The sequence below is a fragment of the Schistocerca gregaria genome, chromosome 1 (genome assembly GCF_023897955.1).
Source record: "Schistocerca gregaria isolate iqSchGreg1 chromosome 1, iqSchGreg1.2, whole genome shotgun sequence".
NCBI lineage: Eukaryota > Metazoa > Arthropoda > Insecta > Orthoptera > Acrididae > Schistocerca > Schistocerca gregaria.
The window spans coordinates 984,763,058-984,787,246 of record NC_064920.1 but is presented as its reverse complement, the minus strand read 5'-3'; the positions used below and the strand labels follow the sequence as shown (position 1 = coordinate 984,787,246).

The following is a 24,189-nucleotide window of genomic DNA, read 5'->3' as shown; positions in this document are numbered from 1 at the left end:
AGGGAACCTGTTGTTCAGTTCTTCCACAGCAACATAAACAAATTGTGCTGGGTGACCATCGTGCTGCATCGACATATGGACTCTGATGTATAGATACACATGTTCAAGGAGAGCATTCAAACTGTAGACTATAAACGCCCAATACATGTCACCGGTCAGTTAAGGATTCCACACCATACATTAAGACACCACAGACGTTGATATTCGATGGATCGTAACCACTGAGGATTGTCTGCGGCCAAGTAGTGCATGTTACGACGGTTCACTGCACCATAATTTTGCGAACGAGGGCTCACCGGAAAACGGAACGCTTCCTGAGGAGTCCAGAGTGAAAATTCGCATGGCCCATCCACAGAAAGTAACTCTGCGATTGAAGCTGTTCCCATGTACCTCTTGGGTCAGTGACAGGTGGTACGGGTGCAATCTGTGACCCTGTACTGTACGCCACACAAATGTGAGGGTGATACCAGAGACTGCAGCAACGTCTCTTAAGTTATATGGATCGTTGTGTACTGCAGCTGAAAGAAACACCTGCGCCTCGTCTCTTCTTGCATGACTTCGTTTGTTACTGCTGCGCCTTCCCAAGCTTCCTGTTTCCCGAAGTCGTTGTTCACAGCGTAACGACGTAACACACGAATATGTGAAGGTGGTATATGTTCTATTGGACATGTCCGAACCGTGGCCGTGCAGCTCCCTAGAATGAATAGATAATTAAATCAAGATCTTAAGCTGCCGACAGGCGTTGATAAACATCAAAGGGGACAGTTTAAAATGTGTGCCCCGACCTGGACTCGAAACAGGGATCCGCTGCTTAAATGGCAGGCGCTCTATCTAATTGGGCCACCGAGGGCTCAGAGAATAGTGCGACTGCAGGGACGTATCTCTTGTACGCTCAAGATTTAACTCTGAATTATTTATGTTTTTTGTTTCCAAATGTTGAGAAGTATTTAAAATGTAACAATATGATCTACTTGTTGACGGTTAGCAGTTACTTATACTCTTTTGTTTCAGGTACTTGCAAACCAACATGGGACCAGATACTGTGTTGGCCAGAGACAGAGCCTGGAGAAACTCAAATTCTGCCGTGCCCAGGATATTTCTTCGGGTTTGATCCTAAGGTACTGACTCTGTTTTTATTTCCTCTGTTGACCTCTTATGACCCTGTTTTTGTTCCTCTGTTGAGCTCATATACTTCATTTTGCAGTTTAATTTCTTCTTCTTGCTAAAAGAAATTTTTCAGAATACCATTTACATTCAGGAATTAAGGCAAGAATTAACATCAATGAAATTGAATATAACGTAATTTCTTCGGAAAATAAGGCTACGTTGACTGGTTCTTGAATACTGTTATATTTTGTTTACGTTTTTTTCATAGTTATCTACTAAATCATATAGAAACAAGATCTAATTTGGTCGCTAAAATTCGTTGGACTTGTTACCCAAATACAAAATTTATCTGAGAGCTTAATCTGTATTTAATCGAGAAATAGTGTTGCAAAAAATGGTAAGAGGTGTGTGCAAATTCTTCATATTATATACGCGGGTAATCCCAAAAGTAAGGTCTCCTATTTTTTATAAGTACATAGACCCGTCTATTTCTACAATGGTTTACGTCAGTTTACAGATTGAACATTTAACTATTTTTCGACATAATCACCATTTCTGTCGATGCATTCTTGTATGCGGTGTGGCAGTTTTTTTATGCCCATGTCATACCAGCTCACCACCATGCTGTTCAGAATGTTATGAACCTAACAATGTGAAGAGGGAAGAAATGAAAGTGGTTAGGCGTGTTTCTACATCATGAAGATGATGTCTACTTAAATGTCGTGCTAGCCGCAGCAGAGTAGTGGCACCATGAGGATGCAAATCGGATTTTCTTTAAATGCGCGCTGTAACAGACGTGAGAGTTGGTTTCCTTTGAGATTGGACATTGTGAGATGATATTAGTCAAGAATGCCTTTAATGGGCGAAAGACGCCGTTATCAACATCTCACAGAGTTTGACCGAGGTCGTGTAATAGGGTTGCGAGAAGCTGGTTTTTTCTTCTGCCATGTTGTGGAAAGACTTGGCAGGAATGTAGCGACTGTAGATGATCGTTGGCAGCGGTGGTCGCGAGAACGTCTGATCGGAGGAAGACCGGGATCTGGACGGCCACGTGGCACTACTGAGAGGGAATATCATTGGGTTCAGTGTATGGCTCTGGCCCATATATTGAATCTGCATCAGCAATTGGAGCAGGCGTTGGCACCGCAGTGACACAAACGAACTGTTACGAATCGTTCACTACCAGTGCATTCCAATGATCTTAAGCTACGGCCATTTGCGACATCAGTTGTACGAAGAAAGGGCTCATTGAAGGGCACGGAGGAGGTCTTTATGAAACCTGGTTCTGCCTAGTTGCCAGTGATAACTATGTGTTGGTTAACAGGAGGCCAGCTGAGGGCTGTAACCAACATGTCTGTGTGCATATGGATTTCGTATGACACCAAGAGGACACATGTGGTAATCCCAGGCACCCTGACTGCCATATTGTATGTCAAATGGTTCAATGGTTCAAATGGTTCTGAGCACTATGGGACTTAACATCTGAGGTCATTAGCCCCCTAGAACGTAGAACTAATTAAACGTAACTAACCTAAGGACATCACACACATCCATGCCCGAGGTAGGATTCGAACCTGCGACCGTTGCGGTCGCGTGGTTCCAGACTGAAGCGCATAGAACCGCTCGGTTACACCGGCCGGCAAATTGTATGTGAATCTGGCGATTCGACCTATTGTGTTACAATTCATGAAAATCATTCCACAGGATTTTTTACAGCAGGATAACGCTCTCCCACATACCGCTGCTGTAACCCAATGCTGGACAGAGTGTCGACATGTTGCCTTGGCCTGCTTGATCACAATATCTGTTCAATTGAGCACTTTTGGCACATCATCGGACTACAACTCCAGGATTATCCACAAGCAGCATTAATCGTCTTTGTATTGACTGACCAAAAGCAACAGGCATGCAACTCCAACCCACAAACTGTTGTCCGGCACCTGTCGACAACAATGTATGCACGTTTACAAGTTTTCATTCAACATGTTGGCGGTTACACCGGTTATTAGTACTTCAGATTTTCACAGTAGCAGTGGCATATCTCGCGGTTACATTAACCTGTGAGCTTGCAATGTGAATCACTTACATATGTTTTCTAGACAGATATATTCCCGAAATTCCCTTGCTTTACATTAATTACCTTATCGCGTTGCGACGTTTTTCCGTTAGTGTAATTTTTTGTGTCCACTTACACAGGGAGAAATGATCACCACAATAAAATAGGAGAAATCAGAGTTCTCACGGAAAGATTTTAGTGTTCGCGTTTTCCTCGCACTGTTCGAAAGTGGAATGGTATAAAAACAGCTTGAAAGCGGTTCTTAGAACCCTCTGCGAAGCATTAACTTGTGAGTTGCAGAGTAATCTTGTACAATAGATGAAGCTGTCTACCATTACAACTCCTCCCCCAAGCGACCAGTAAAAATATCTGATTGCAATTGTTGACCGACCCTTGACGCTTAACTTCACACTGATCAATTCACATTTCAGATCCGTGATAAACTCGCTAAATTTTATGTCACTGATATTGAATGCCATCACGGTTAAATTATTGAGAGCATCCTCCTCGCTGTTGATTACTAGTTATTTCACGGTCATTCGGGTCTGGAACCGAGCAACCGCTACGGTGTCAGGTTCGAATCCTGCCTCGGGCATGGATGTGTGTTGTGTCCTTAGGTTAGTTTGGTTTAATTAGTTCTACGTTCTAGGTGACTGATGACCTCAGAAGTTAAGTCGCATAGTGCTCAGAGCCATTTGAACCATTCTGAACGGTCATTCGGTCTCCGTCGACTTATAATCGTAAGAACTTCACGTGGACGTCCAATTGATCATTAATTACTTTCTAGACTAATAACGGGAATTGTGAACCGGCGGATGTGGAAGTGCGGTTCTAGGCGTTTCAGTCCGGAACCGAGCGGCTTCCCCGGTCGCAGGTTCGAATCCTGCTTCGGGCATGGATGTGTGTGATGTACGTAGGTTACTTAGGTTTAAGTAGTTCTAAGTCTAGGGGACTGATGACCTCAGATGTTAAGTTCCATAGTGCTTAGAGCCAATTGACTAACAACTCTCCTATCCACTGAAAACATATATTACCTAATAGTTTTATATATTTTTTCTAACATGCAACATTTGCTTTATAAGATATAGACATGTTCCTTTCCCTGGGAGAAGATTGGTACCAACGTTCTGTATGATATTTCACTCGAGCTAACCGAAGTTACTACACTGCATGACAACAAAAGTGTGCACCCATAATGGGGGGAGGAAACGAAATGAACCATCACGAACTGAGAGGATAGGTGATGTTGTTTCAGTGGCTGCAAAATCGAGTCTAATTTTCAAATATCTTAGCAGTATGTGCCAATTTATTAGCATTGGGCTACACCGCCTCTGGCCTTGGTCTAATCACTGATCAGGTTGGAAAAAGTGTCATAAAGCCTGAGTCAAGCTGGTGCTCCACTATTGGCGTCTCTGATATCATTGATACAGGCTCCTGACGGATTTCATGTCGGACATGATGCCACACATGTTCTTTCGAGGAGAGACCTGGGGATCCTGCTAGGCACTGGACTACCGTCACATCACGCTAACAGTTCGTACTTACATGAGTAATGTGTGTGCGAGAAATGCCTTACTGAAAAATGGCCCGACAATACAGTCGTGTGGCATGTCAGACATGAACACTCAAGATTTTCGTTATGTACCTTTGTGGCATTACATATCCCTCATGCCTTACCAGCCGTGACTTCAAGCCATATCTGATGGCTTCCCAGACCATGATGCTAGCAGCGTGTACAAAACATTGGAATAATGGGATCTTTCCCCATGTTGTCGCCATTCTCGCCGAGGATGGTTTTGTACGAGCATTGGGTTAGCGATTCACCACCGCACCGAGGCGATTCACCAGTAGTCAATGCTTCCTGGTCACTGCATATCCGTTTGTGTCGTGGCGTTGACAGCAGGCTACTCATGGGCCGGTAAGTGTGCAGACCGGTTGCTGCTAGTCTCAGACAAGTGGTGCAGGATGACGCAGAACGTAGTAGGCAGTCCATTACTTCTCCTCGGACAGCAGGCGGAGGTATAAGGCTGTACGATGTGCCTGATGCACAATATAGCCATCCTCCAGTGTGGTAATAAGACGTTGTCGACCAGAACTTGACGACTAGTATGTCTGCCCTCACGTTCCCATGTAGCACAACATGAGGCCACTGCCACATCAGAGTATACCACACATCAGGATATTACATGTTTCGATTATTCGGCCAAAGAGAAACCCATAATGAGGCACCTTAAAATAGTATCAATTGCTCTTAACGCTGTTTCACAGGAGTACGCGGCAACACCATGTGCTTAACAGTCATCACTAAACATCTGACACTATTCACGCCCCGTATATACTCTATCAGGCGAGGTAACAACACTAAACACGAACAACACCAATGATTACTGGTAGGCGCTTTGCGTGAATCAGAAAATTACAGCTGTAATCATCTACTGACCCTCCGAAGGTGTTTACACGTAAGATGTTACATTGGCATCCGACTGTGTCTTATGGATACTTAACTTTTTTTGTCACAGAGTGCATTTCAGTATCATTCCCTAGGATATGCTGGAAGAACTAGGACACACTTTATAAAGATTCAAAACGAGAAATTGCTCAGGAAGTCACGAATGTGAAAATGAGACAATTTAACAATTTCATTTGACAGCTGATTAAAGACAATACCTCGAATATATAGCGTTATTTCATCCTAGTACAGTTGTTTCATTGTACAGCAAATTGTTAACGCCTCACACGAAACGTTTCCAGAATAATTTTTGTTAACACAGAGAAAAGCTGCTTTAGTGGATTCCAGTTTAATTAAAACACTTAGTAGTTGTGCTCCTTTCTCTTACTATTGCACACGGTGGTTATCAGCTCTTATACACTTCAAGAGAGACTAATCTATAAATATTGCCCTTGACGACAATCACACAGGATGATGATTTATAAGCTTATATTATTGTACTGAAACTACAGTATGGGCTACATTTCACAAACTGCTATTTTGCCTGATTAATGTTTCATTCAAAATTGACTGCAAACATTTGTTTTATCAGGTGGTCCTGGTGGTCCCTAAAATCTTCGTAGGTAGTTTGATTCAATTTTATACAAATTTGAAATATATCTATATGAAACTAAAAGATAATTTTCATGTTTTCAGCAAAATGCAACAAGATTCTGTCACGACAATGGTACCTGGATGCAATGGAGTAACTATTCCGAATGCTACGATTCTTTGTACGCAACTGTGACTGAGCCTTTTACGGGAGCTCTTAATGATTCTACTCTAGCGGTACGTAATTCTTTTTTATTCTTTAAATTGTAAAATATATTTAACAGATTAAAAAATAAAATAGCCAATGAATTTCTATTATAACACTCGCTGTGTCCTTCTGTACTACATTACATACAGAGTTAATAAAATTATATTGAAAATTTACTAGTAATGGAGGAATATCAGGTATACCAGGAACCATATTCTCTATGATTTGGATATTACATATCAACGCATAATTTTACAAGATATGGAATTAAGTACGTTTCCGATAACTCTAAAGAGAGAATTTGCATTCATCTGCACAGCGATTCGTATGTAGTAAGTTTTAAAAAAAGCTAAGGTATTTATTTGCAACTAATGAAGAAAAATATGTTGAGAGCCGACAGAGACGGACGAAAATGTGAAACTGTTACCGAACTGATGCTTTTTCTCTATTGTTCGGCAAATCCTTACATGCTGATCTCATGATATATGCTGCTTTACGAATAAAGACTGAGACGTTATCAGAGCTCATGACCTCTGAAAATTGATTATAAATAACCTAGGGTATCACTAGGTGCAGGAAGACTATGTAATTATAATAACATTATGAATTTACAGCAGCAGTATTACCATTCGCTTCATTTCCCAGTGAAATATTGAATACCACTTGCCTTCATTGTATCTAATGTCAATATTGAAGGAGAAATTTCACATTCGTCAGACGTATGTAAGACAGACTCCTATCTTATAAGATTTTAAGCCGTTAAATGTGTTGTACTGGTCACAGTGCTGACAGTTTAATAAGTTCTACAAGAAATGCTTGGTACTTTACTCTCCAATAATCCCAGAAGTTTTGTCATCCTGTTAATAAAACTAAAATTAGATTAAAGCTGTCAATTTATATGCCTACGAAAGAGAGAGGGTGAACTAAGAACCTCATTTTATTTTGAAGTACTCCATTTCACAACTTTTAAAATTTACATAAAACGATTTTACTTGTAATTGTACCAAGGACATATCAGAAAAAGCGTTAAGCTTACACTTATGGTAGACTTTTAAATCTTTAGTTCGATGTACATTTTGCAAAAAGTATCGTGCTTAACAGCTGTGCTGATATTCGTCTAATCCCTGCAAAAAAAAAAAAAAAAAAAAAGAAAAAAACTATGCATCCACCCACCAACCAACACACACACACACACACACACACACACACACACACACACACAAACACACACACACACACACTCTCACAAGCACGTACGCACGCACGCACGCACGTGCGTGTTCACACACAACCAACACCAACCACATCAATAACAACAAACAACGGAAACAATGGCATCAACAATATGAAATAAGCATACACATGCTGTAAATTCCATTATCTCTCTAGTATATTTGGATAACAATTTATCCACGTCAAAGTAGTATCAGTATCTCCAGGTGCTACACGTCTATTCAGTATAACTAAAAAAAAAAGGTATTTCAGAACGAGAGATACTTACAAATGCAACAACTGCAATGTATTGTGTTCCGAAATACAGACATACCTGTGTTGCACGGATTATTAACTAAAAGAGTGACAGCAAATATACAGAGCTTGGTGGCGTAGTAGTTGGGTACGGGTGGGCAGATCAGTGACGCAAATGTATGTATTAAGACGTACGTTCGTGACAATGAGAACTTTACCATCTGAATACCTGCTAAAGGTGTCCGCAGTGGAAGTGAAACGCTGGGCTGTAAGAGAAGTGTAAACCATAGGAAAAACTACACTTAAAGAACGTTCTTTGTCTAAATGCATAGGCCTTAAGGTTCTACAAGCAAGTTCCGCTAGAGTATGAAAGTTAGTAGAAATATGGACAGTCTTGTTACTGACTGACTATATGATTTTTGCAGATCCTGTCCTAATATTTTCATTGACACCGTTTCCTAGATCTGTATTAAGTCAAGCCATCACCTTCCTGTCATAGATCGGTCGCTATCATTTTTGATACAGTTCTTTACTAAACTTAATTATTCTTCTAGTATAACTAATGAAGTTTCCCATGAACCACATACACTGATGTAATACTAGATATAGTATCTCTGTACACCTCTAGTAGATTTGCAGCAATTGTCATCTGTTTACTGACGATTAATACTCATTCATAGTCTGATAGGTCTGATATTATCGTTTATTAACATTACCATATCAGTAGCAGATGTATCGACAGACAGAGTCACAGAATCAAGTCTGCGCCTAATATGTAATAAGAAATTATGACCCAGATAAGCATTACATTTGTGTACTGAACGAGTGAAAACGTACTGTGCCATAGCCTTTTTTATAACTCTGGTATCCTAACAGTTTACCGACATTAAGTTCTGACATTGGGGTGGATGTTCATGGGTGTGTATGTGTGCTTGCTAATGTTTTTATGATAGTTAGAGGATGGTTCATAGATGTTTTAGTAGCTTAAATAGCGTTGTTGATGTTTTGTTATCGTGTATTCCTCGTGATTGCCCTCTGTATCTTTGCAGGCATGTAAACTTTTTGTTTTTGTTTAGGAGGCCTATTTTAGTTTCTGATTCAACCACCATCAGTGCATATGTCTTATGCATAAATCAGAATGATATTAATAAAGTGAGAATTGTCAACGAGTCCATAGTTTGGGTGTCTTTGCGGCTGTAACAGGCTAGTGTATGGTCGTAACAGGTTTTCCGCTTTCACCTGACGCCTTGCACACGCGTCTGCAGACGTTAAGGCAACAGATAATTTTCAAATACGCCTTCATTCATGCATGTATTATCACACTCCTGTGACTTTCTTGCGAGTCTGTAGGCATTGTGAGAAGGCAGGTAGATATATATTCTTTATAGACTACGCAATAATGCTAAGTAATAAATATACTGCACCTAGGCCTCATGAATTCCAACAGATGCGATACCAGTCTTCCACAGGTAATTAATTACAATTATTTTGTAGCGGAGAGATTTTGTACAGATAATGCGGTAACGGAATCACATACTTTCCATGCGATACATCCAATTACCCCCCATGAACCATGGACCTTGCCGTTGGTGGGGAGGCTTGCGTGCCTCAGCGATACAGATGGCCGTACCGTAGGTGCAACCACAACGGAGGGGTATCTGTTGAGAGGCCAGACAAACGTGTGGTTCCTGAAGAGGGGCAGCAGCCTTTTCAGTAGTTGCAGGGGCAACAGTCTGGATGATTGACTTATCTGGCCTTGCAACATTAATCAAAACGGCCTTGCTGTGCTGGTACTGCGAACGGCTGAAAGCAAGGGGAAACTACAGCCGTAATTTTTCCCGAGGACATGCAGCTTTACTGTATGATTAAATGATGATGGCATCCTCTGGGGTAAAATATTCCGAAGGTAAAATAGTCCCCCATTCGGATCTCCGGGCGGGGACTACTCACGAGGATGTCGTTATCAGGAGAAAGAAAACTGGCGTTCTACGGATCGGAGCGTGGAATGTCAGATCCCTTAATCGGGCAGGTAGGTTAGAAAATTTAAAAAGGGAAATGGATAGGTTAAAGTTAGATATAGTGGGAATTAGTGAAGTTCGGTGGCAGGAGGAACAAGACTTCTGGTCAGGTGACTACAGGGTTATAAACACAAAATCAAATAGGGGTAATGCAGGAGTAGGTTTAATAATGAATAGGAAAATAGGAATGCGGGTAAGCTACTACAAACAGCATAGTGAACGCATTATTGTGGCCAAGATAGATACGAAGCCCACACCTACTACAGTAGAACAAGTTTATATGCCAACTAGCTCTGCAGATGATGAAGAAATTGAAGAAATGTACGATGAAATAAAAGAAATTATTCAGATAGTGTAGGAAAAGGGAGAGAAGGAAACATAGTAGGTGAATATGGATTGGGGCTAAGAAATGAAAGAGGAAGCCGCCTAGTAGAATTTTGCACAGAGCACAACTTAATCATAGCTAACACTTGGTTTAAGAATCATGAAAGAAGGCTGTATACGTGGAAGAACCCTGGAGATACTAAAAGGTATCAGATAGATTATATAATGGTAAGACAGAGATTTAGGAACCAGGTTTTAAGTTGTAAGACATTTCCAGGGGCAGATGTGGACTCTGACCACAATCTATTGGCTATGACCTGTAGATTAAAACTGAAGAAACTGCAAAAATGTGAGAAATTAAGGAGATGGGACCTGGATAAACTGAAAGAACCAGAGGTTGTACAGAGTTTCAGGGAGAGCATAAGGGAACAATTGACAGGAATAGGGGGAAAAAATACAGTAGAAGAAGAATGGGTAGCTCTGAGGGATGTAGTAGTGAAGGCAGCAGAGGATAAAGTAGGTACAAAGACGAGGGCTGCTAGAAATCCTTGGGTAACAGAAGAAATATTGAATTTAATTGATGAGAGGAGAAAATATAAAAATGCAGTAAATGAAGCAGGCAAAAAGGAATACAAACGTCTCAAAAATGAGATCGACAGGAAGTGCAAAATGGCTAAACAGGGATGGCTAGAGGACAAAGAGAGAGAAGAGAACCACGTGTATGAATATCAAGAGCTCAGATGGCAGCCCAGTTCTAAGCAAAGAAGGGAAGGCATAAAAGTGGAAGGAGTATATAGAAGGTTTATACAAGGGCGATGTACTTGAGGACAATATTATGGAAATGGAAGAGGATGTAGATGAAGACGAAATGGGAGATACGATACTGCGTGAAGAGTTTGACAGAGCACTGAAAGACCTGAGTCGAAACAAGGCCCCAGGAGTAGACAACATTCCATTAGAACTACTGACGGCCTTGGGACAACCAGTCCTGACAAAACTCTACCAGCTGGTGAGCAAGATGTTTGAGACAGGCGAAATACCCTCAGACTTCAAGAAGAATATAATAATTCCAATCCCAAAGAAAGCAGGTGCTGACAGATGAGAAAATTACCGAACTATCAGTTTAATAAGCCACGGCTGCAAAATACTAACGCGAATTCTTTACAGACGAATGGAAAAACTGGTAGATGCAGACCTCGGGGAGGATCAGTTTGGATTCCGCCGAAATGTTGGAACACGTGAGGCAATACTGACCTTACGACTTATCTTAGAAGAAAGATTAAGAAAAGGCAAACCTACGTTTCTAGCATTTGTAGACTTAGAGAAAGCTTTTGACAATGTTGACTGGAATACTCTTTTTCACATTCTAAAGGTGGCAGGGGTAAAATACAGGGAGCGAAAGGCTATTTATAATTTGTACAGAAACCAGATAGCAGTCATAAGAGTCGAGGGGCATGAAAGGGAAGCAGTGGTTGGGAAAGGAGTGAGACAGGGTTGTAGCCTCTCCCCGATGTTATTCCATCTGTATATTGAGCAAGCAGTAAAGGAAACAAAAGAAAAATTTGGAGTAGGTATTAAAATTCATGGAGACGAAGTAAAAACTTTGAGGTTCACCGATGACATTGTAATTCTGTCAGAGACGGCCAAGGACTTGGAAGAGCAGTTGAACGGAATGGACAGTGTCTTGAAAGGAGGATATAAGATGAACATTAACAAAAGCAAAACGAGGATAATGGAATGTAGTCAAATTAAATCGGGTGATGCTGAGGGAATTAGATTAGGAAATGAGACACTTAAAGTAGTAATGGAGTTTTGCTATTTAGGAAGTAAAATAACTGATGATGGTCGAAGTAGAGAGGATATAAAATGTAGACTGGCAATGGCAAGGAAAGCGCTTCTGAAGAAGAGAAATTTGTTAATATCGAATATAGTTTTATGTATCAGGAAGTCGTTTCTGAAAGTATTTGTTTGGAGTGTAGCCATGTATGGAAGTGAAACATGGACGATAACTAGTTTGGACAAGAAGAGAATAGAAGCTTTCGAAATGTGGTGCTACAGAAGAATACTGAAGATAAGGTGGATAGAGCACGTAACTAATGAGGAGGTATTGAATAGGATTGGGGAGAAGAGAAGTTTGTGGCACAACTTGACTAGAAGAAGGGATCGGTTGGTAGGACATGTTTTGAGGCATCAAGGGATCACAAATTTAGCATTGGAGGGCAGCGTGGAGGGGAAAAACCGTAGAGGGAGACCAAGAGATTAATACATTAAGCAGATTCAGAAGGATGTAGGTTGCAGTAGGTGCTGGGAGATGAAGCAGCTTGCACAGGATAGAGTAGCATGGAGAGCTGCATCAAACCAGTTTCAGGACTGAAGACAACAACAACAACAACATCCAATTACGTTCCCTTAAGTAGTTTTATTGCTAATGCTACGTTAGTGAAGTATGATTTGTGTACAAGTTGGCTGCCCCCGGTATGTGTTAACCAGATTCCGAATTCTGTAGTATTCTTTATCATTCTACAACCGGTGTCTCGTGGGTATTTGGAATAATTCTCTAGTTTCTGTTAATTTCGAAGAACTGTAATCTCACATCGCAGTCACTCGTTTACATATGATACGGCACTATGTACTACCATCCTAAGTGTCTTAGTTGTATTACTCTGCAAGCAATGAGATTCAGATGGATGGTGTGCCTTTAAACTCTATGGAAGACTATGTGTACTGAAAGCCGATTAACAGTGGTATTAAGAGAAATTAGGCACCACATGTCTACACACAGAGGTATTGTTTGGGAGTGCCTCTGCTGTCACATGCCATTACATGTCTGACAGTTCTGTGAGTCTGCCACGTTTTGACAGTGTTAATCAGGTGCTGATTTTTTCGAAGGGACTTCTGAAATATTACGATCGTCATGTTAAACTATTAAGAGTTGAACTATGTACGGATTATTCCTATTATCCCTGTTTAGATATAGAATGTTGTTATGATTATGGAGCAGTTGTGCCTGACTTTAAACTCTGTTCTACTAAAAATATGTGCACTGCAAATCCGCAGCTAGATGCGTTTAGTATACATATTTCTAAACAATATAAATTACCGTATTTTTACAACTTTGACGTAGGATTTGTGACTGTCTCGATTTTTAAAATGGGTGTAATATTAAGAAAGCTGTGTCTCCTACAGAATTCGTAAAGCGTATACTCACACTGGGAATTTAATACATAAAATCGACAGTGTGTAAATTGTCATGGCCTACACATATAATCCGAAAGTTTTTTTATAGCTATTGTGGAAGTGCTGCTAAAATCTTTACGCAAGGATGTTTCCAGAATGTGATTTGGACTGATCTGGGGGAAGAGACCAAACAGCGAAGTCATCGGTTTCGTCGGATTAGGGAAGGATGGGGAAGAAGGTCGGCCGTGCTCTGTGAAAGGAACCATCCCGGCATTTGCCTGAATCGAATTAGGGAAATCACGGAAACTCTAAATCAGAATGGCCGGACGCGGGATTGATCCGTCGTCTTCCCGAATGCGAGTCCAGTGTGATAACCACTGCGCCACCTCGCTCGGTGCAGAATGAGATTTTCACTCTGCATTGGAGTGTACGCTGCTATGAAACTTCCTGGCAGATTAAAACTGTGTGCGGGACTGAGACTGAAGCATGGGAACTTTGCCTTTCGCGGGTAATACAGTTTTAATCTGCCAGGAAGTTTCATATGAGCGCCTACTCCGCTACAGAGTGAAGATCTCCTTCTGGAAACATCCCCCGGACTGTGGCTAAGTCATGGCTCCGCCTATCTTTCCTTCCAGGAGCGCTAGTTCTGCAAGGTAAGCAGGAGAGCTTCTGTGAAGTATGGATGGTAGGAGACGAGGTAGTGGCAGAAGTAAAGCTGTGAGGACCGGGCCTGAGTCGTGCTTGAGTAGCTCCGATGGTAGAGCACTTGCCCGCGAAAGGCAAAGGCCCTGAGTTCGAGTCTTGGCCCCGCACACAGATTAAATCTATCGGGAAGTTACATACGCTAGGACTTTGCAATTATTTGTCAACGGCATTGCAGTTATATGAGCCTTTGATCGGTTTCCTGTTGGCGTGAATGTCATTAACATGTAAAAGTATAAGTTGATATATCTGTGAATGTAAATCGCGCATGATGATGTGTTTTGGATTGAATTTAATGTGTTACTTTGCTCAGTGTCAAACAGAGGTCTAGACTTCTGTCTATCCAATGGAATAATACTCTCACATAGTGCTAGAAACCGATGAGTGAGTCCCGTGCTTCACATCTGCGTTAAATTTTGTACTGGCTTACGTTTGCGTAGAGACCATGGGTGTCAAGTGATAAATAAAATCAGTTTGCAGGTCACTTTTGCTTTCCTTAAATACTGTCTCCAGAGAACACACATCCCAGTATAAAAATAAAGTACATTAAATTTGCTATCAAAAGGTCCTGTCCTTTTTTTGCTGTAGGCTCAATAGTTCTCGTGTAGTGATCGGGTGTATATGAAAATATCGCTCGTGGATTTTGCTTTGTAGTGCGAATAAAACCCATTGTTAGGAACAGCTAAATCTGCCTGTACGATGCAGACGTTGTCTAGTATAATGTTTCCTGTTAGTTTGTGTGTAGTTTGTCTATGCTGTAGCCATCATTTAACAACTATTGCATAGCGAAGAATATGGGATTGGCATTATTCTAGTCGTAATGTATAAATGACACATTTAGCCAACCACAATCGAGTGCGAGTCAGCTTGTATAATACACAACTGTTACAACTTTATTACAAGCATAGGGTCGAATCAAACTGGACGGTTATAATAAAAGTGCAGCTACTGACAGAGGTCCAGTGTGGAGTGTAATTATCGTATGGCACCAAAAGTTGTCAGATATGTTAATGAGCTAATGTGAAAACGATTTACGTTGGATAATAAATTAGTTCTGGTTGTGACCATAAGGTTCAAATCTAGCTCTGTACATCTAGATCTGTACACTGTGTGACGGTATTTCATCTACTTTGTCATTTGACATGCGAATGAAAGGTATGGCTGCCGAGAGGAGAGACTGTGCGCTGTTAGTGAAACTGTTTTGTGTGAATGGTAGCAATTACACTACAGCATTGAGGGAGTATCGCCGACTGAAAGGTCTGAGAAGAAGCCCGATTTCATCAGATAGTTTAAAAGAGAGCTTAATGAAATTCGGAAACAAGGGTGAGCTTGGTGTCGCATCTGGAAGAGGAAGGCATCCTATCCTAACGGAAGTTACGACGGGGTTGCTGTTGCTGTTACTGATCATCTAGCACGTGCCCCGTGTTGCGCTAGCGTTAGTGCAGTGTCAAGAGAATTATCCATCCCATGGTCAACAACAGTACGCAAAGTTTTGCGATCTCTTTTACGCAGGTACCAACACAAGTTCCAGACGGTGCAAAACTGCAGCCTCATTATCCGGAGCAACATTCTGAATTTGCTCTTCGGTTTCTGGTGTGAGTCGAAGTTGATGATATTTATGTGGGCAATACTGCATGGACTGACGACACTCATTTGGCGAATTTGGGGTACTATTAAACTGCATGTTGTGTGCGAAGAGTAGTGGGACTTATGTGATTGTGTAGTGTGAATTCACAAGCACCTTTATTTTCAGCACATTCTTCTATGAAGCGAATATACCCAGATGGCCTCTCAAGTGCAACTAATGTCTGCCCGTTATCGAGACCTCCTTGTAGCCTGCCGGATTGGCCAAGCGGTTGTAGGCACTACAGTCTGGAACCGCGTGTCCACTACGGTCGCAGTTTCGAATACCGCATCGGGCATGGATGTGTGTGATGTCCTTAGGTTAGTTACGTTTAAGTAGTTCTAAGTTTTCTAAGTTCTAGGGGACTGATGACATCAGAAGTTAAGTCCCATAGTGCTCCGAGCCATTTGAACCATCTGAACCTCCTTGTACAGCGTATGATTCCTGCTTTTAAAGAAGACAACTGTGTGGAAACAACTACTTTCATGTAAGATGAGGCAATGCCTCATGTCGCTCACCCAGTGAAAGATCTGTTTAATGCAATCTTCCACGAACGTGGTATATTCAGAGGACTTCCAAAAAAACGGGTCAAATGGCTCTGAGAACTATGGGACTTAACATCTGAGGTCATCAGTCCCCTAGAACTTAGAACTACTTAAACCTAACTAACCTAAGGACATCACACACATCCATATCCGAGGCAGGAATCGAACCTGCGATCATAGCGGTCGTGCGGTCCCAGATTGAAAGAGGATTTCCAGATGCATGGCTAGCAAGATCTCCTGACCTTAATCCATGTGACTTTTGCCTCTACACATATATAAAAAAAATTGCGCTTGCTAGGGACACTTTCGGTCTCTACCTGATCTGAGGGCCAGTGCACAAGAACACTTTAGTCAGGTTCCACCAGAGTTGCAACGAGCAACTGTTGACCACGTCATTCAACGGATGCAGCATTTCGTTAACGTCTCCTGTGCTCATATGAAAAAATTATGCAAACGAAAGCTAACGACAAAATCAACATTATTCCTTTCTCGCCTGTTTGACCTTTTCTGTCCATTTCCCATTCCTAATCCATTACACAGGGAAATATTTCTATACGTTTTTCTTGCGGTCAAAGAGCCTGATTTGCACCTGGTGGCTAAAAGTGGAGCATTTTTCCACCATAAATCGATTGTGTACTAAGTCTCGCTGTCATACAGTAATTAAAGTCTACACTGGACTTCAGTGGGTAGTCGAACTGTAATTATAACCACCCGGTACTTTTATCCCGAAAACATCTTCTAATGGATGCCACTTAGTGTTGTCTATTCACTAAAGTAGGGTAACCGATGTGACAGGAAGTCGGGTAATTAGTTTGGACGACTGGCTGGACGGGGAAGAAGATCCGGGTAATGAGAATGTGACCTCATTTTGCCCCTTTCTAAAATAAAACGTCTCCTCTGCTCATATGAAAAAATTATGCAAGCGACAGCTAAAGGCAAAATCAACATTATTCCTTTCTCGCCTGTTTGACCTTTTCTGTCCACTTCCCATTTACTAATCCATTACACAGGGAAATATTTCTATACGTTTTTCGTGTGGTCAAAGAGCCAGTTTGCATCTGGTGGCCAAAATTGGAGCATTTTTCGACCATACATCGGTTGTGTAATAAGTCCCTCTGTCATACAGTAATTAAAGTCCACACTGGACTTCAGTGGGTAGCCGAACTGTAATTATAACCACCCGGTACTTTTACCCCGAAAACCTCTTCTTACGGATGACACTTAGTATTGTCTATTCCTAAAGTAGGATAACCGATGTGACAGCAAGTCGGGTAAGTAGTTTGGACGACTGGCTGGACGTGGAAGAAGATCCGGGTAATGAGAATGTGACCTTCTTTTGCCCCTTACTAAAATGAAATGTGTAGAGTAAAAAAAATTAACAGACACAAAGCAATACGATACCGAAAATATTTTCTTTTGGGAAGGGTATATCTTTTTCACATCCTGAGCTATGATGTAGGGAATTCGAATCTTCGCGAACAGAAATTTGCTTCACATCAGGACAGTAATATGCATGTAGTTCTATATAATATATTAGATAACGATTAAATTCAACAATAATATGTGTTTTTTCCAGGCGTACCTGCCAGTTGTAACTGATATTTCGAGAGCTGGGTATAGCATTTCTCTTCTGTCACTACTCCTTGCTTTCTCCATTTTGGCTTCTGTGAGGTATGTCACTACCATAAATCATGTAAATACGTTACACTTAAGCATTTAAATAGTTATTCAGTGCACCAAAATTTTGAATATAATTTTATATAACGTTAATTACAATATAAATTGAAGTTTTTCTTATTGTACCGTATCACAGTGCAGTTGTTGATCCGGAGGTTGTTTGTAACCGCCGAGTTTATCGAATATCTGTAGTATTATACAACTTGTGTTCCTGAAATACTCAGTTTTCCAATGCGGTTCAGTTAAATTCAATAAAATTTGTTGAACTACGAAAGTAAAAGAAATATGAAACTTCCTGGCAGATTACAACTGTTTGCCGGACCGAGACTCGAACTCGGGAACTTTGCCTTCCGCGGGCAAGTGCTCTACCAACATTTTTTTTTAATCTCATTTTGTTCGGTTTCGTTCGTTACATCTGCTCGGGGCGGACGTCGTAAGACACCCGTTTTGGGTCGTTGTTGATCGTGAACTCAGTTTTTTTTATTACAGAGGGCCGTTAACCCTCTGACCGAACACGCTGAGATACCGTGCCGGCAACCAACTGAGCTACCCAAGCACGACTCACGCCTCCTCCTCACAGCTGTACTTCGGCCAGTACAGAAGCTCTCCTGGTTCGTAGGAGAGCTTCTGTAAAGTTCGGAAGGTAGGAGACGAGGTACTGGCAGAAGTAAAACTGTGATGAAGGGGCGTGAGTCGTGCTTGGGTAGCTCAGTTGGTATACCAATTGCCCGCGAAAGGCAAAGGTCCCGAGATTGAGTCTCGGTTCGGCACACAGTTTTAATCTTCCAGGAAGTTTCATATCAGCGCACACTCCGCTGCAGGGTGAAAATCTCATTCTGAAAAGAAATATGACTTAGAAGATTAGGAAAGTGTCTTACATTTCACTAAAACCAGCAGATCCAGATGTAATGATGTTTGTGTTTTCTGTTTTCCAGAACATTAAGATGTCCAAGAAATATATTGCACATGCACCTATTTGCATCATTCATTATGAGAGCATTTGTAATACTACTAAAAGATGTACTTTTCGTCCTTGGAGTTGGTCTTCCAAGTAACCTCGTAGAACGAAGTGGCAGATATTACTTCAGAGTACCTGCAGAGGTATGTCGTACTTGTTTAGAACGTATATAGTACTGTGTTAACCATCTGGTATCAGATCATCGTTCTTGGTTGTCGTTTCCTATGGCGTGTGGCAGTCAAATTGGTATCCAGACACGTCTTCTTTGGTCATTGGAGAGGAAATCATTACCGAAGACAATTTTACTCCATTCAATGAGATTCCAGGCCGAAGAATTGTCTGGGGATGCCCCAGACAATGGTGGACGCCAACCTGAGTGTCATCCGTCATACGGCCCGACATCCAGTTTGATGGTTCCACATCACTACTCTTAGCACCACTTAATGATATTTTCCATTACCTTCGCCGAACACAGTATTAAGGTGACAGGCCGATACGACTCTACTTTACCCCATCTTTTTCTGATCCGTGGATAGGGACGACGCAAGATTTAGTGAGTCGATTTTGATCTTTTGTATCCATAAACTATTATAAATTTCCAGCAACAGCATTTTCCTTCAGTGTGGAGTGTGGGATATGTCGTAGCATTGGGTAGTCAATGTAATCCATGCCTGATGCAGTATCCTTCCCTTGGAAGAGTGCAATCGTGATTTCTTCCAGCCAAAAAAGTTGTGTAATGACACTGTTGTCTTCTTCATATTCCGCATCGTCTTTCTTGTCCACTACATCACGTGGAACTACCATACACAAGAACGTTTAAAAAATTACGTCCGATGGTGGAGATGAGTGCGTATCCATTGTCAGACCGGTTTTAATGTTCCATATTACATTCCAGATGGAGTTTCGTTGCAGACTGCAGTGCACTGCTTATTTTCTTTGTTGCAGCTTGTGCTTTCTTCAGAGCAAGAAAGTTTGTATCATTAGAGAAATTTTTTGAGTAGCCCGCTTATGTTCTTTTTGAAGTATTGAGGCTTCCGCTACTTCACTGATAAGCGATACCGCCGTATCATGTCTTTTTCGGGTTTCCCATTTCCGATGATCGACTTCACTTTGCCTTCCAATAGTGTTTGGTATAGGTTCGAGATGGCTTTGTTTGTGTTTCATTTCCGGGTGATTGCGTATTTGAGACTTCCCTAGGTTGTGCGTTTATTATAATTTGAATGGACAACTGATCCGAACTTGAAATATCCATGATCACTTCCCATGTCGTTTCTATGCTCAGGTGCACTGACATCTGGCCTTCATTTGGATGGACTATTCGTGTGAAGGAGCCATGAATTATTACTAGAAGGTTTTCCAAATCTAGCACATCCATTTGCCATGGCGTTTCTATAGCCGAACAGTGCATGGTGGCCGTAAGTCGCACAGGAGGGAAGTGACTTTAGGAGGGAGACAACGATTGTTCTTAACCGTTGTTTGTAAAGCCTATCGTTTGGTACGAACTTCCAGCATTCTGGAATAATTGCAGGTCACCATCTTCTGTTGATCAGAACGAAAAACTGGACAAAGTCACGTATTCCACTTTTTTTATTTACTCGATGACTAGTTTCGGGTTGGGACCCATTTTCAAATCGTCATAAGTGATTCTTATCTGTATATGCTGTAACTGTTCATTTGCACTTCATAACAAGTATATATTTTTGACATGGTTTTATGTTTGCGAAAATACCATTTTAGTGTCTTTTGTGATGATCTGTCGGACCCCGGTCACAATCTAGTTATCGAGTAAATAAAAAAGAATTAAATTTGCAACTGTGGCGGGCTTTTCGTTGTCGTGTCATCAGGTATTTCGTAAATTAACATCGAAGCTTGATGGCGGTCCCTGATCCGCAGACGGATACCCATTTACAATTGTGCATTGGAAAAATGGATATATTGTTTTATTGACAAAACTGCGCAACCGTAGCCACCATCTCTGTCTTCTTTAACGACAGAGAAGCTCAGGAAATTACGACGCTTATTATTACTTCAAAACAGAAAGCCAGAAAACTTGATAGTAGGTCTAGGAAGAACGTACAAAACATTTTTATGTTTATCATAAATGTGTCCACTCGGCGATGGGACATTCCGGTGCAGCGGATTCACCTGAGAGCAGAGACACTGATAGTTTTAAAGGAGCTGTTGTTACGAGAATTGTTTACACCTCTTATTTGACAGAACAACGAGTGTCTACGGTGGAAGCAATTAAACGGAAGTTGAAAGAAGCTATGGACTTTCGAAGTAGCAACACTAAGGTGGGTTATTAATGAAATTAGGTTTCCGCTAAAAACAAAAAAGAATCAAGCAGGCTCATTCAATTAGAAAGAAACCATATTTGAGAAAAAAAGAATTGCTCTATGAGCTGTGTCTATTCTTTCGGACGTTTCTGAAAGAAAAATCACCAGCCATGTTGTTGTGGTCTTCAGTCTGACGAATCGTTTGATGCAGCTCTCTATGCTATTTCGTCCTGTGCCATACTCTTTATCTCCGAATAACTACTGCAACCTACATCTCTCTGAATCTGCTTCCTGTATTCATCTCTGGGTCTCCCTCTACGACTTTAATTACCCCCCCCCCCCCTCCCCAGCCCGCACTTCCCTCCAATAATAAATTTGTGACCCCTCGTTATTTCAGAATGTCTCATCCCGACCGATCCCTTTTTTGGTCAAGATGTCCCACAACTTCTTGTCTCCCCATTTATATTCAGTACTTCCTGATTAGTTACGTGATCCACCTAATATCCAGCATTTTTCCGTAGCACCACATTTCTGCAGCTTCTATTCTCTTTTTAGCTAATACATGGGTACACATCAGACAAATTCCTTCTAAACAGACTTCCTAACAGTTCATCTAGAGTCGAAGTTAACAAATTTCTCTTCTTCAGAAATGCTTTTCTGGCCATTACCTGTTCACGTTCTATATCGTTACCAGTTAATATGCTGCCCAAATAGAAACCCCTCTCCTTTCCTAATATAATTCCCTTAGCATCACCTGATTTAATTCGACGAAAATTGAATTCCCTTAGCATCACCTGATTTAATTCGAAGAAAATTCCATTATCCTTGTTTTGCTTCTGTTCATGTTCATCTTATGTTCTCCTTTCAAGACACTGTCCATTGTGTTCAGTTGCTCTTCCAAGTCCTTCGCTGTCTCTGACAGAATAACGATATCATCAGCAACTGTCAAAGTTTTTATTTTTTCCCCTCAACTTTAATTCTTACTCCAAATCTTTTTTTTTGGTTCGCTTTACTGATTGTTCAGTGTATATATGGAATAATACTGGGAAAAGGCTTCAACTCCGTCTCACTCACTTTTCAACCACTGCATTCCTCACATGCCGCTCTACTCTGTACAAGTTGTAAATGGCCTTTCGCTGCCTGTATTTTATCCCTGCTATCATCAGAGTTTCAGAGAGAGTATTTCGGTCAAAATTGTCAATAACTTTCTCTAAGTATACATATGCTATAAATGTATACTTACCTTTCCTTAACCTATCTTCTAAGATAAGTCGAAGAGTCAGTATTGCTTCGCCTGTTCCTAAATTTCTCCGGAATCCAAACTGATCTTCCCCGAGCGTGTTTTCTACCAGTTTTTCCATTCTTCCGTAAAGAATTGGTGCTAGTGTTTTGCAACCACGACTTAATATACTGAGAGTTCGGTAATTTTCACATCTGACAGCATTTCCTTTCCTTGGGATTGGAATTATTAGATTCTTCTTTCAGTACGAGGGTATTCCAATGGTTCACACATCTTGCTCACCAGATCAAAGACTTTCGTCTGGATAGCTCTCCAAAGGCTATCAGCAGTTCTGACGAAATGTCGTCGACTCCCTGGGCATTATTTCGACTTAGATCTCACAGAGATTTGTCACATTCATATCTCCCACCTCACCTTCATCTAGGTCCACTTCGCTTTCTATAACATTGCTTTCAAGTTCGTCTCCCTTGTATAGACATTCTGTATACCCCTTCTACCTTTCAACTTTCTATTCTCTGCTAACGACTGATTTTCAAACTGAACTCTTGATATTCGTACATCTCGCCTCTTTAATTTGCCTTTTCCCTATTGAAATACGCTTCTAAATCCTTACTTTTGTCCTGTAGCCATTCCTGCTTAGCAGTTTTGCACTTCCTGCCAATCTCATTCTTTAAAAGTTTGTATTCCCTTTCGTCTGCTTCATTTGCTGCATTTCAATTTCTCCTTTCGTCAGTTAAATTCAGTATCTCGATTTAGCCAAGGATCTATACTAGGCCTCGTCTTTTTACCTATTTGACAATCTGACTCCTCCAATATTTTAACTATTAAAGCTACCCATTGGTTTTCTACTGTACTCCTTTCACCTATACACCGTGAAGGCTAATATAATAGTTGTGCAGGATACTCTTCCTCCGACCTCGTGAGAGCCTCCGGGTGATGCGACGAGCAAAAAGAGTAAAAAAGGCTAAGGGGTGCTACGCTGGTAGCATGCACAAATGGGAGTATGGGTGAGTTCGAGGCGTGTACTTGGGAAGTCTGTAGTAATGTGTAATCGCTCTGACAAAATCAAGCAATAAACAGGAGACCCCGGTTCGAATCCTGGGTTCAAATGGTTCAAATGGCTCTGAGCATTATGTGACTTAACATCTGCGGTCATCAGTCCCCTAGAGCTTAGGACTACTTAAACTTAACTTACCTAAGGACATCACACACATCCATGCCCGAGGTAGGATTCGAACCTGACACCGTAGCGGTTGCGCGGTTCCAGACTGAAGCGCCTAGAACCGCTCGGCCATAAGCCTGGGCTTGGTACAAATTTTCATTCGTCGTTATTTCACTGCCCGATTGCGCCAGAGATAGGAATTTCTACTTTCTTAACAGAAAAGATAATTGCTCATTTGAAGCAATTAAAAAAATTTAGGGAGGAAGAAATATACCTTGTTTTCATTACGAAACTTTGATTTTATCATCACGCGTGATTGGACTCCACCGACAGGTATCAAAGGGATAACGCCTAATAACAACTCATAGAGGCGATTAAAATGGCTGTATTCCGAAGGCCGTTGTGATATGGAAGTCATATCAACCAACGGGAGATTATCACAACCAAATGAACCAACAAAATTATGAAAAGTGTTTGACACAAAAGGTGATTCTGAATGTAAAACCTGTGTCCTAATTCTTGACACTGCTCCAGATCACAACGTTGAAATGAACAAAGCTCCAACATCTAATTCCAATAAGGACAATATAAGTAAGCGGCTAGCAAAA

The 24,189-nt window shown here is 41.2% G+C and overlaps 1 protein-coding gene across 1 annotated transcript in view; it reads left to right on the top strand.

The window, feature by feature from the left end:
* The window catches only part of LOC126311686 (parathyroid hormone/parathyroid hormone-related peptide receptor-like), a gene marked incomplete at its 3' end in the record, with an annotated part of 548,841 nt that overhangs the window by 501,311 nt on the left and 23,341 nt on the right, over positions 1-24,189 (top strand). The window contains exons 5-8 of the mRNA XM_049992236.1: positions 1,012-1,118; positions 6,309-6,440; positions 17,845-17,939; positions 18,881-19,046. Of these exons, the coding sequence (XP_049848193.1) occupies positions 1,012-1,118; positions 6,309-6,440; positions 17,845-17,939; positions 18,881-19,046 (500 nt within the window). The remainder of the gene's footprint in view (positions 1-1,011; positions 1,119-6,308; positions 6,441-17,844; positions 17,940-18,880; positions 19,047-24,189) is intronic.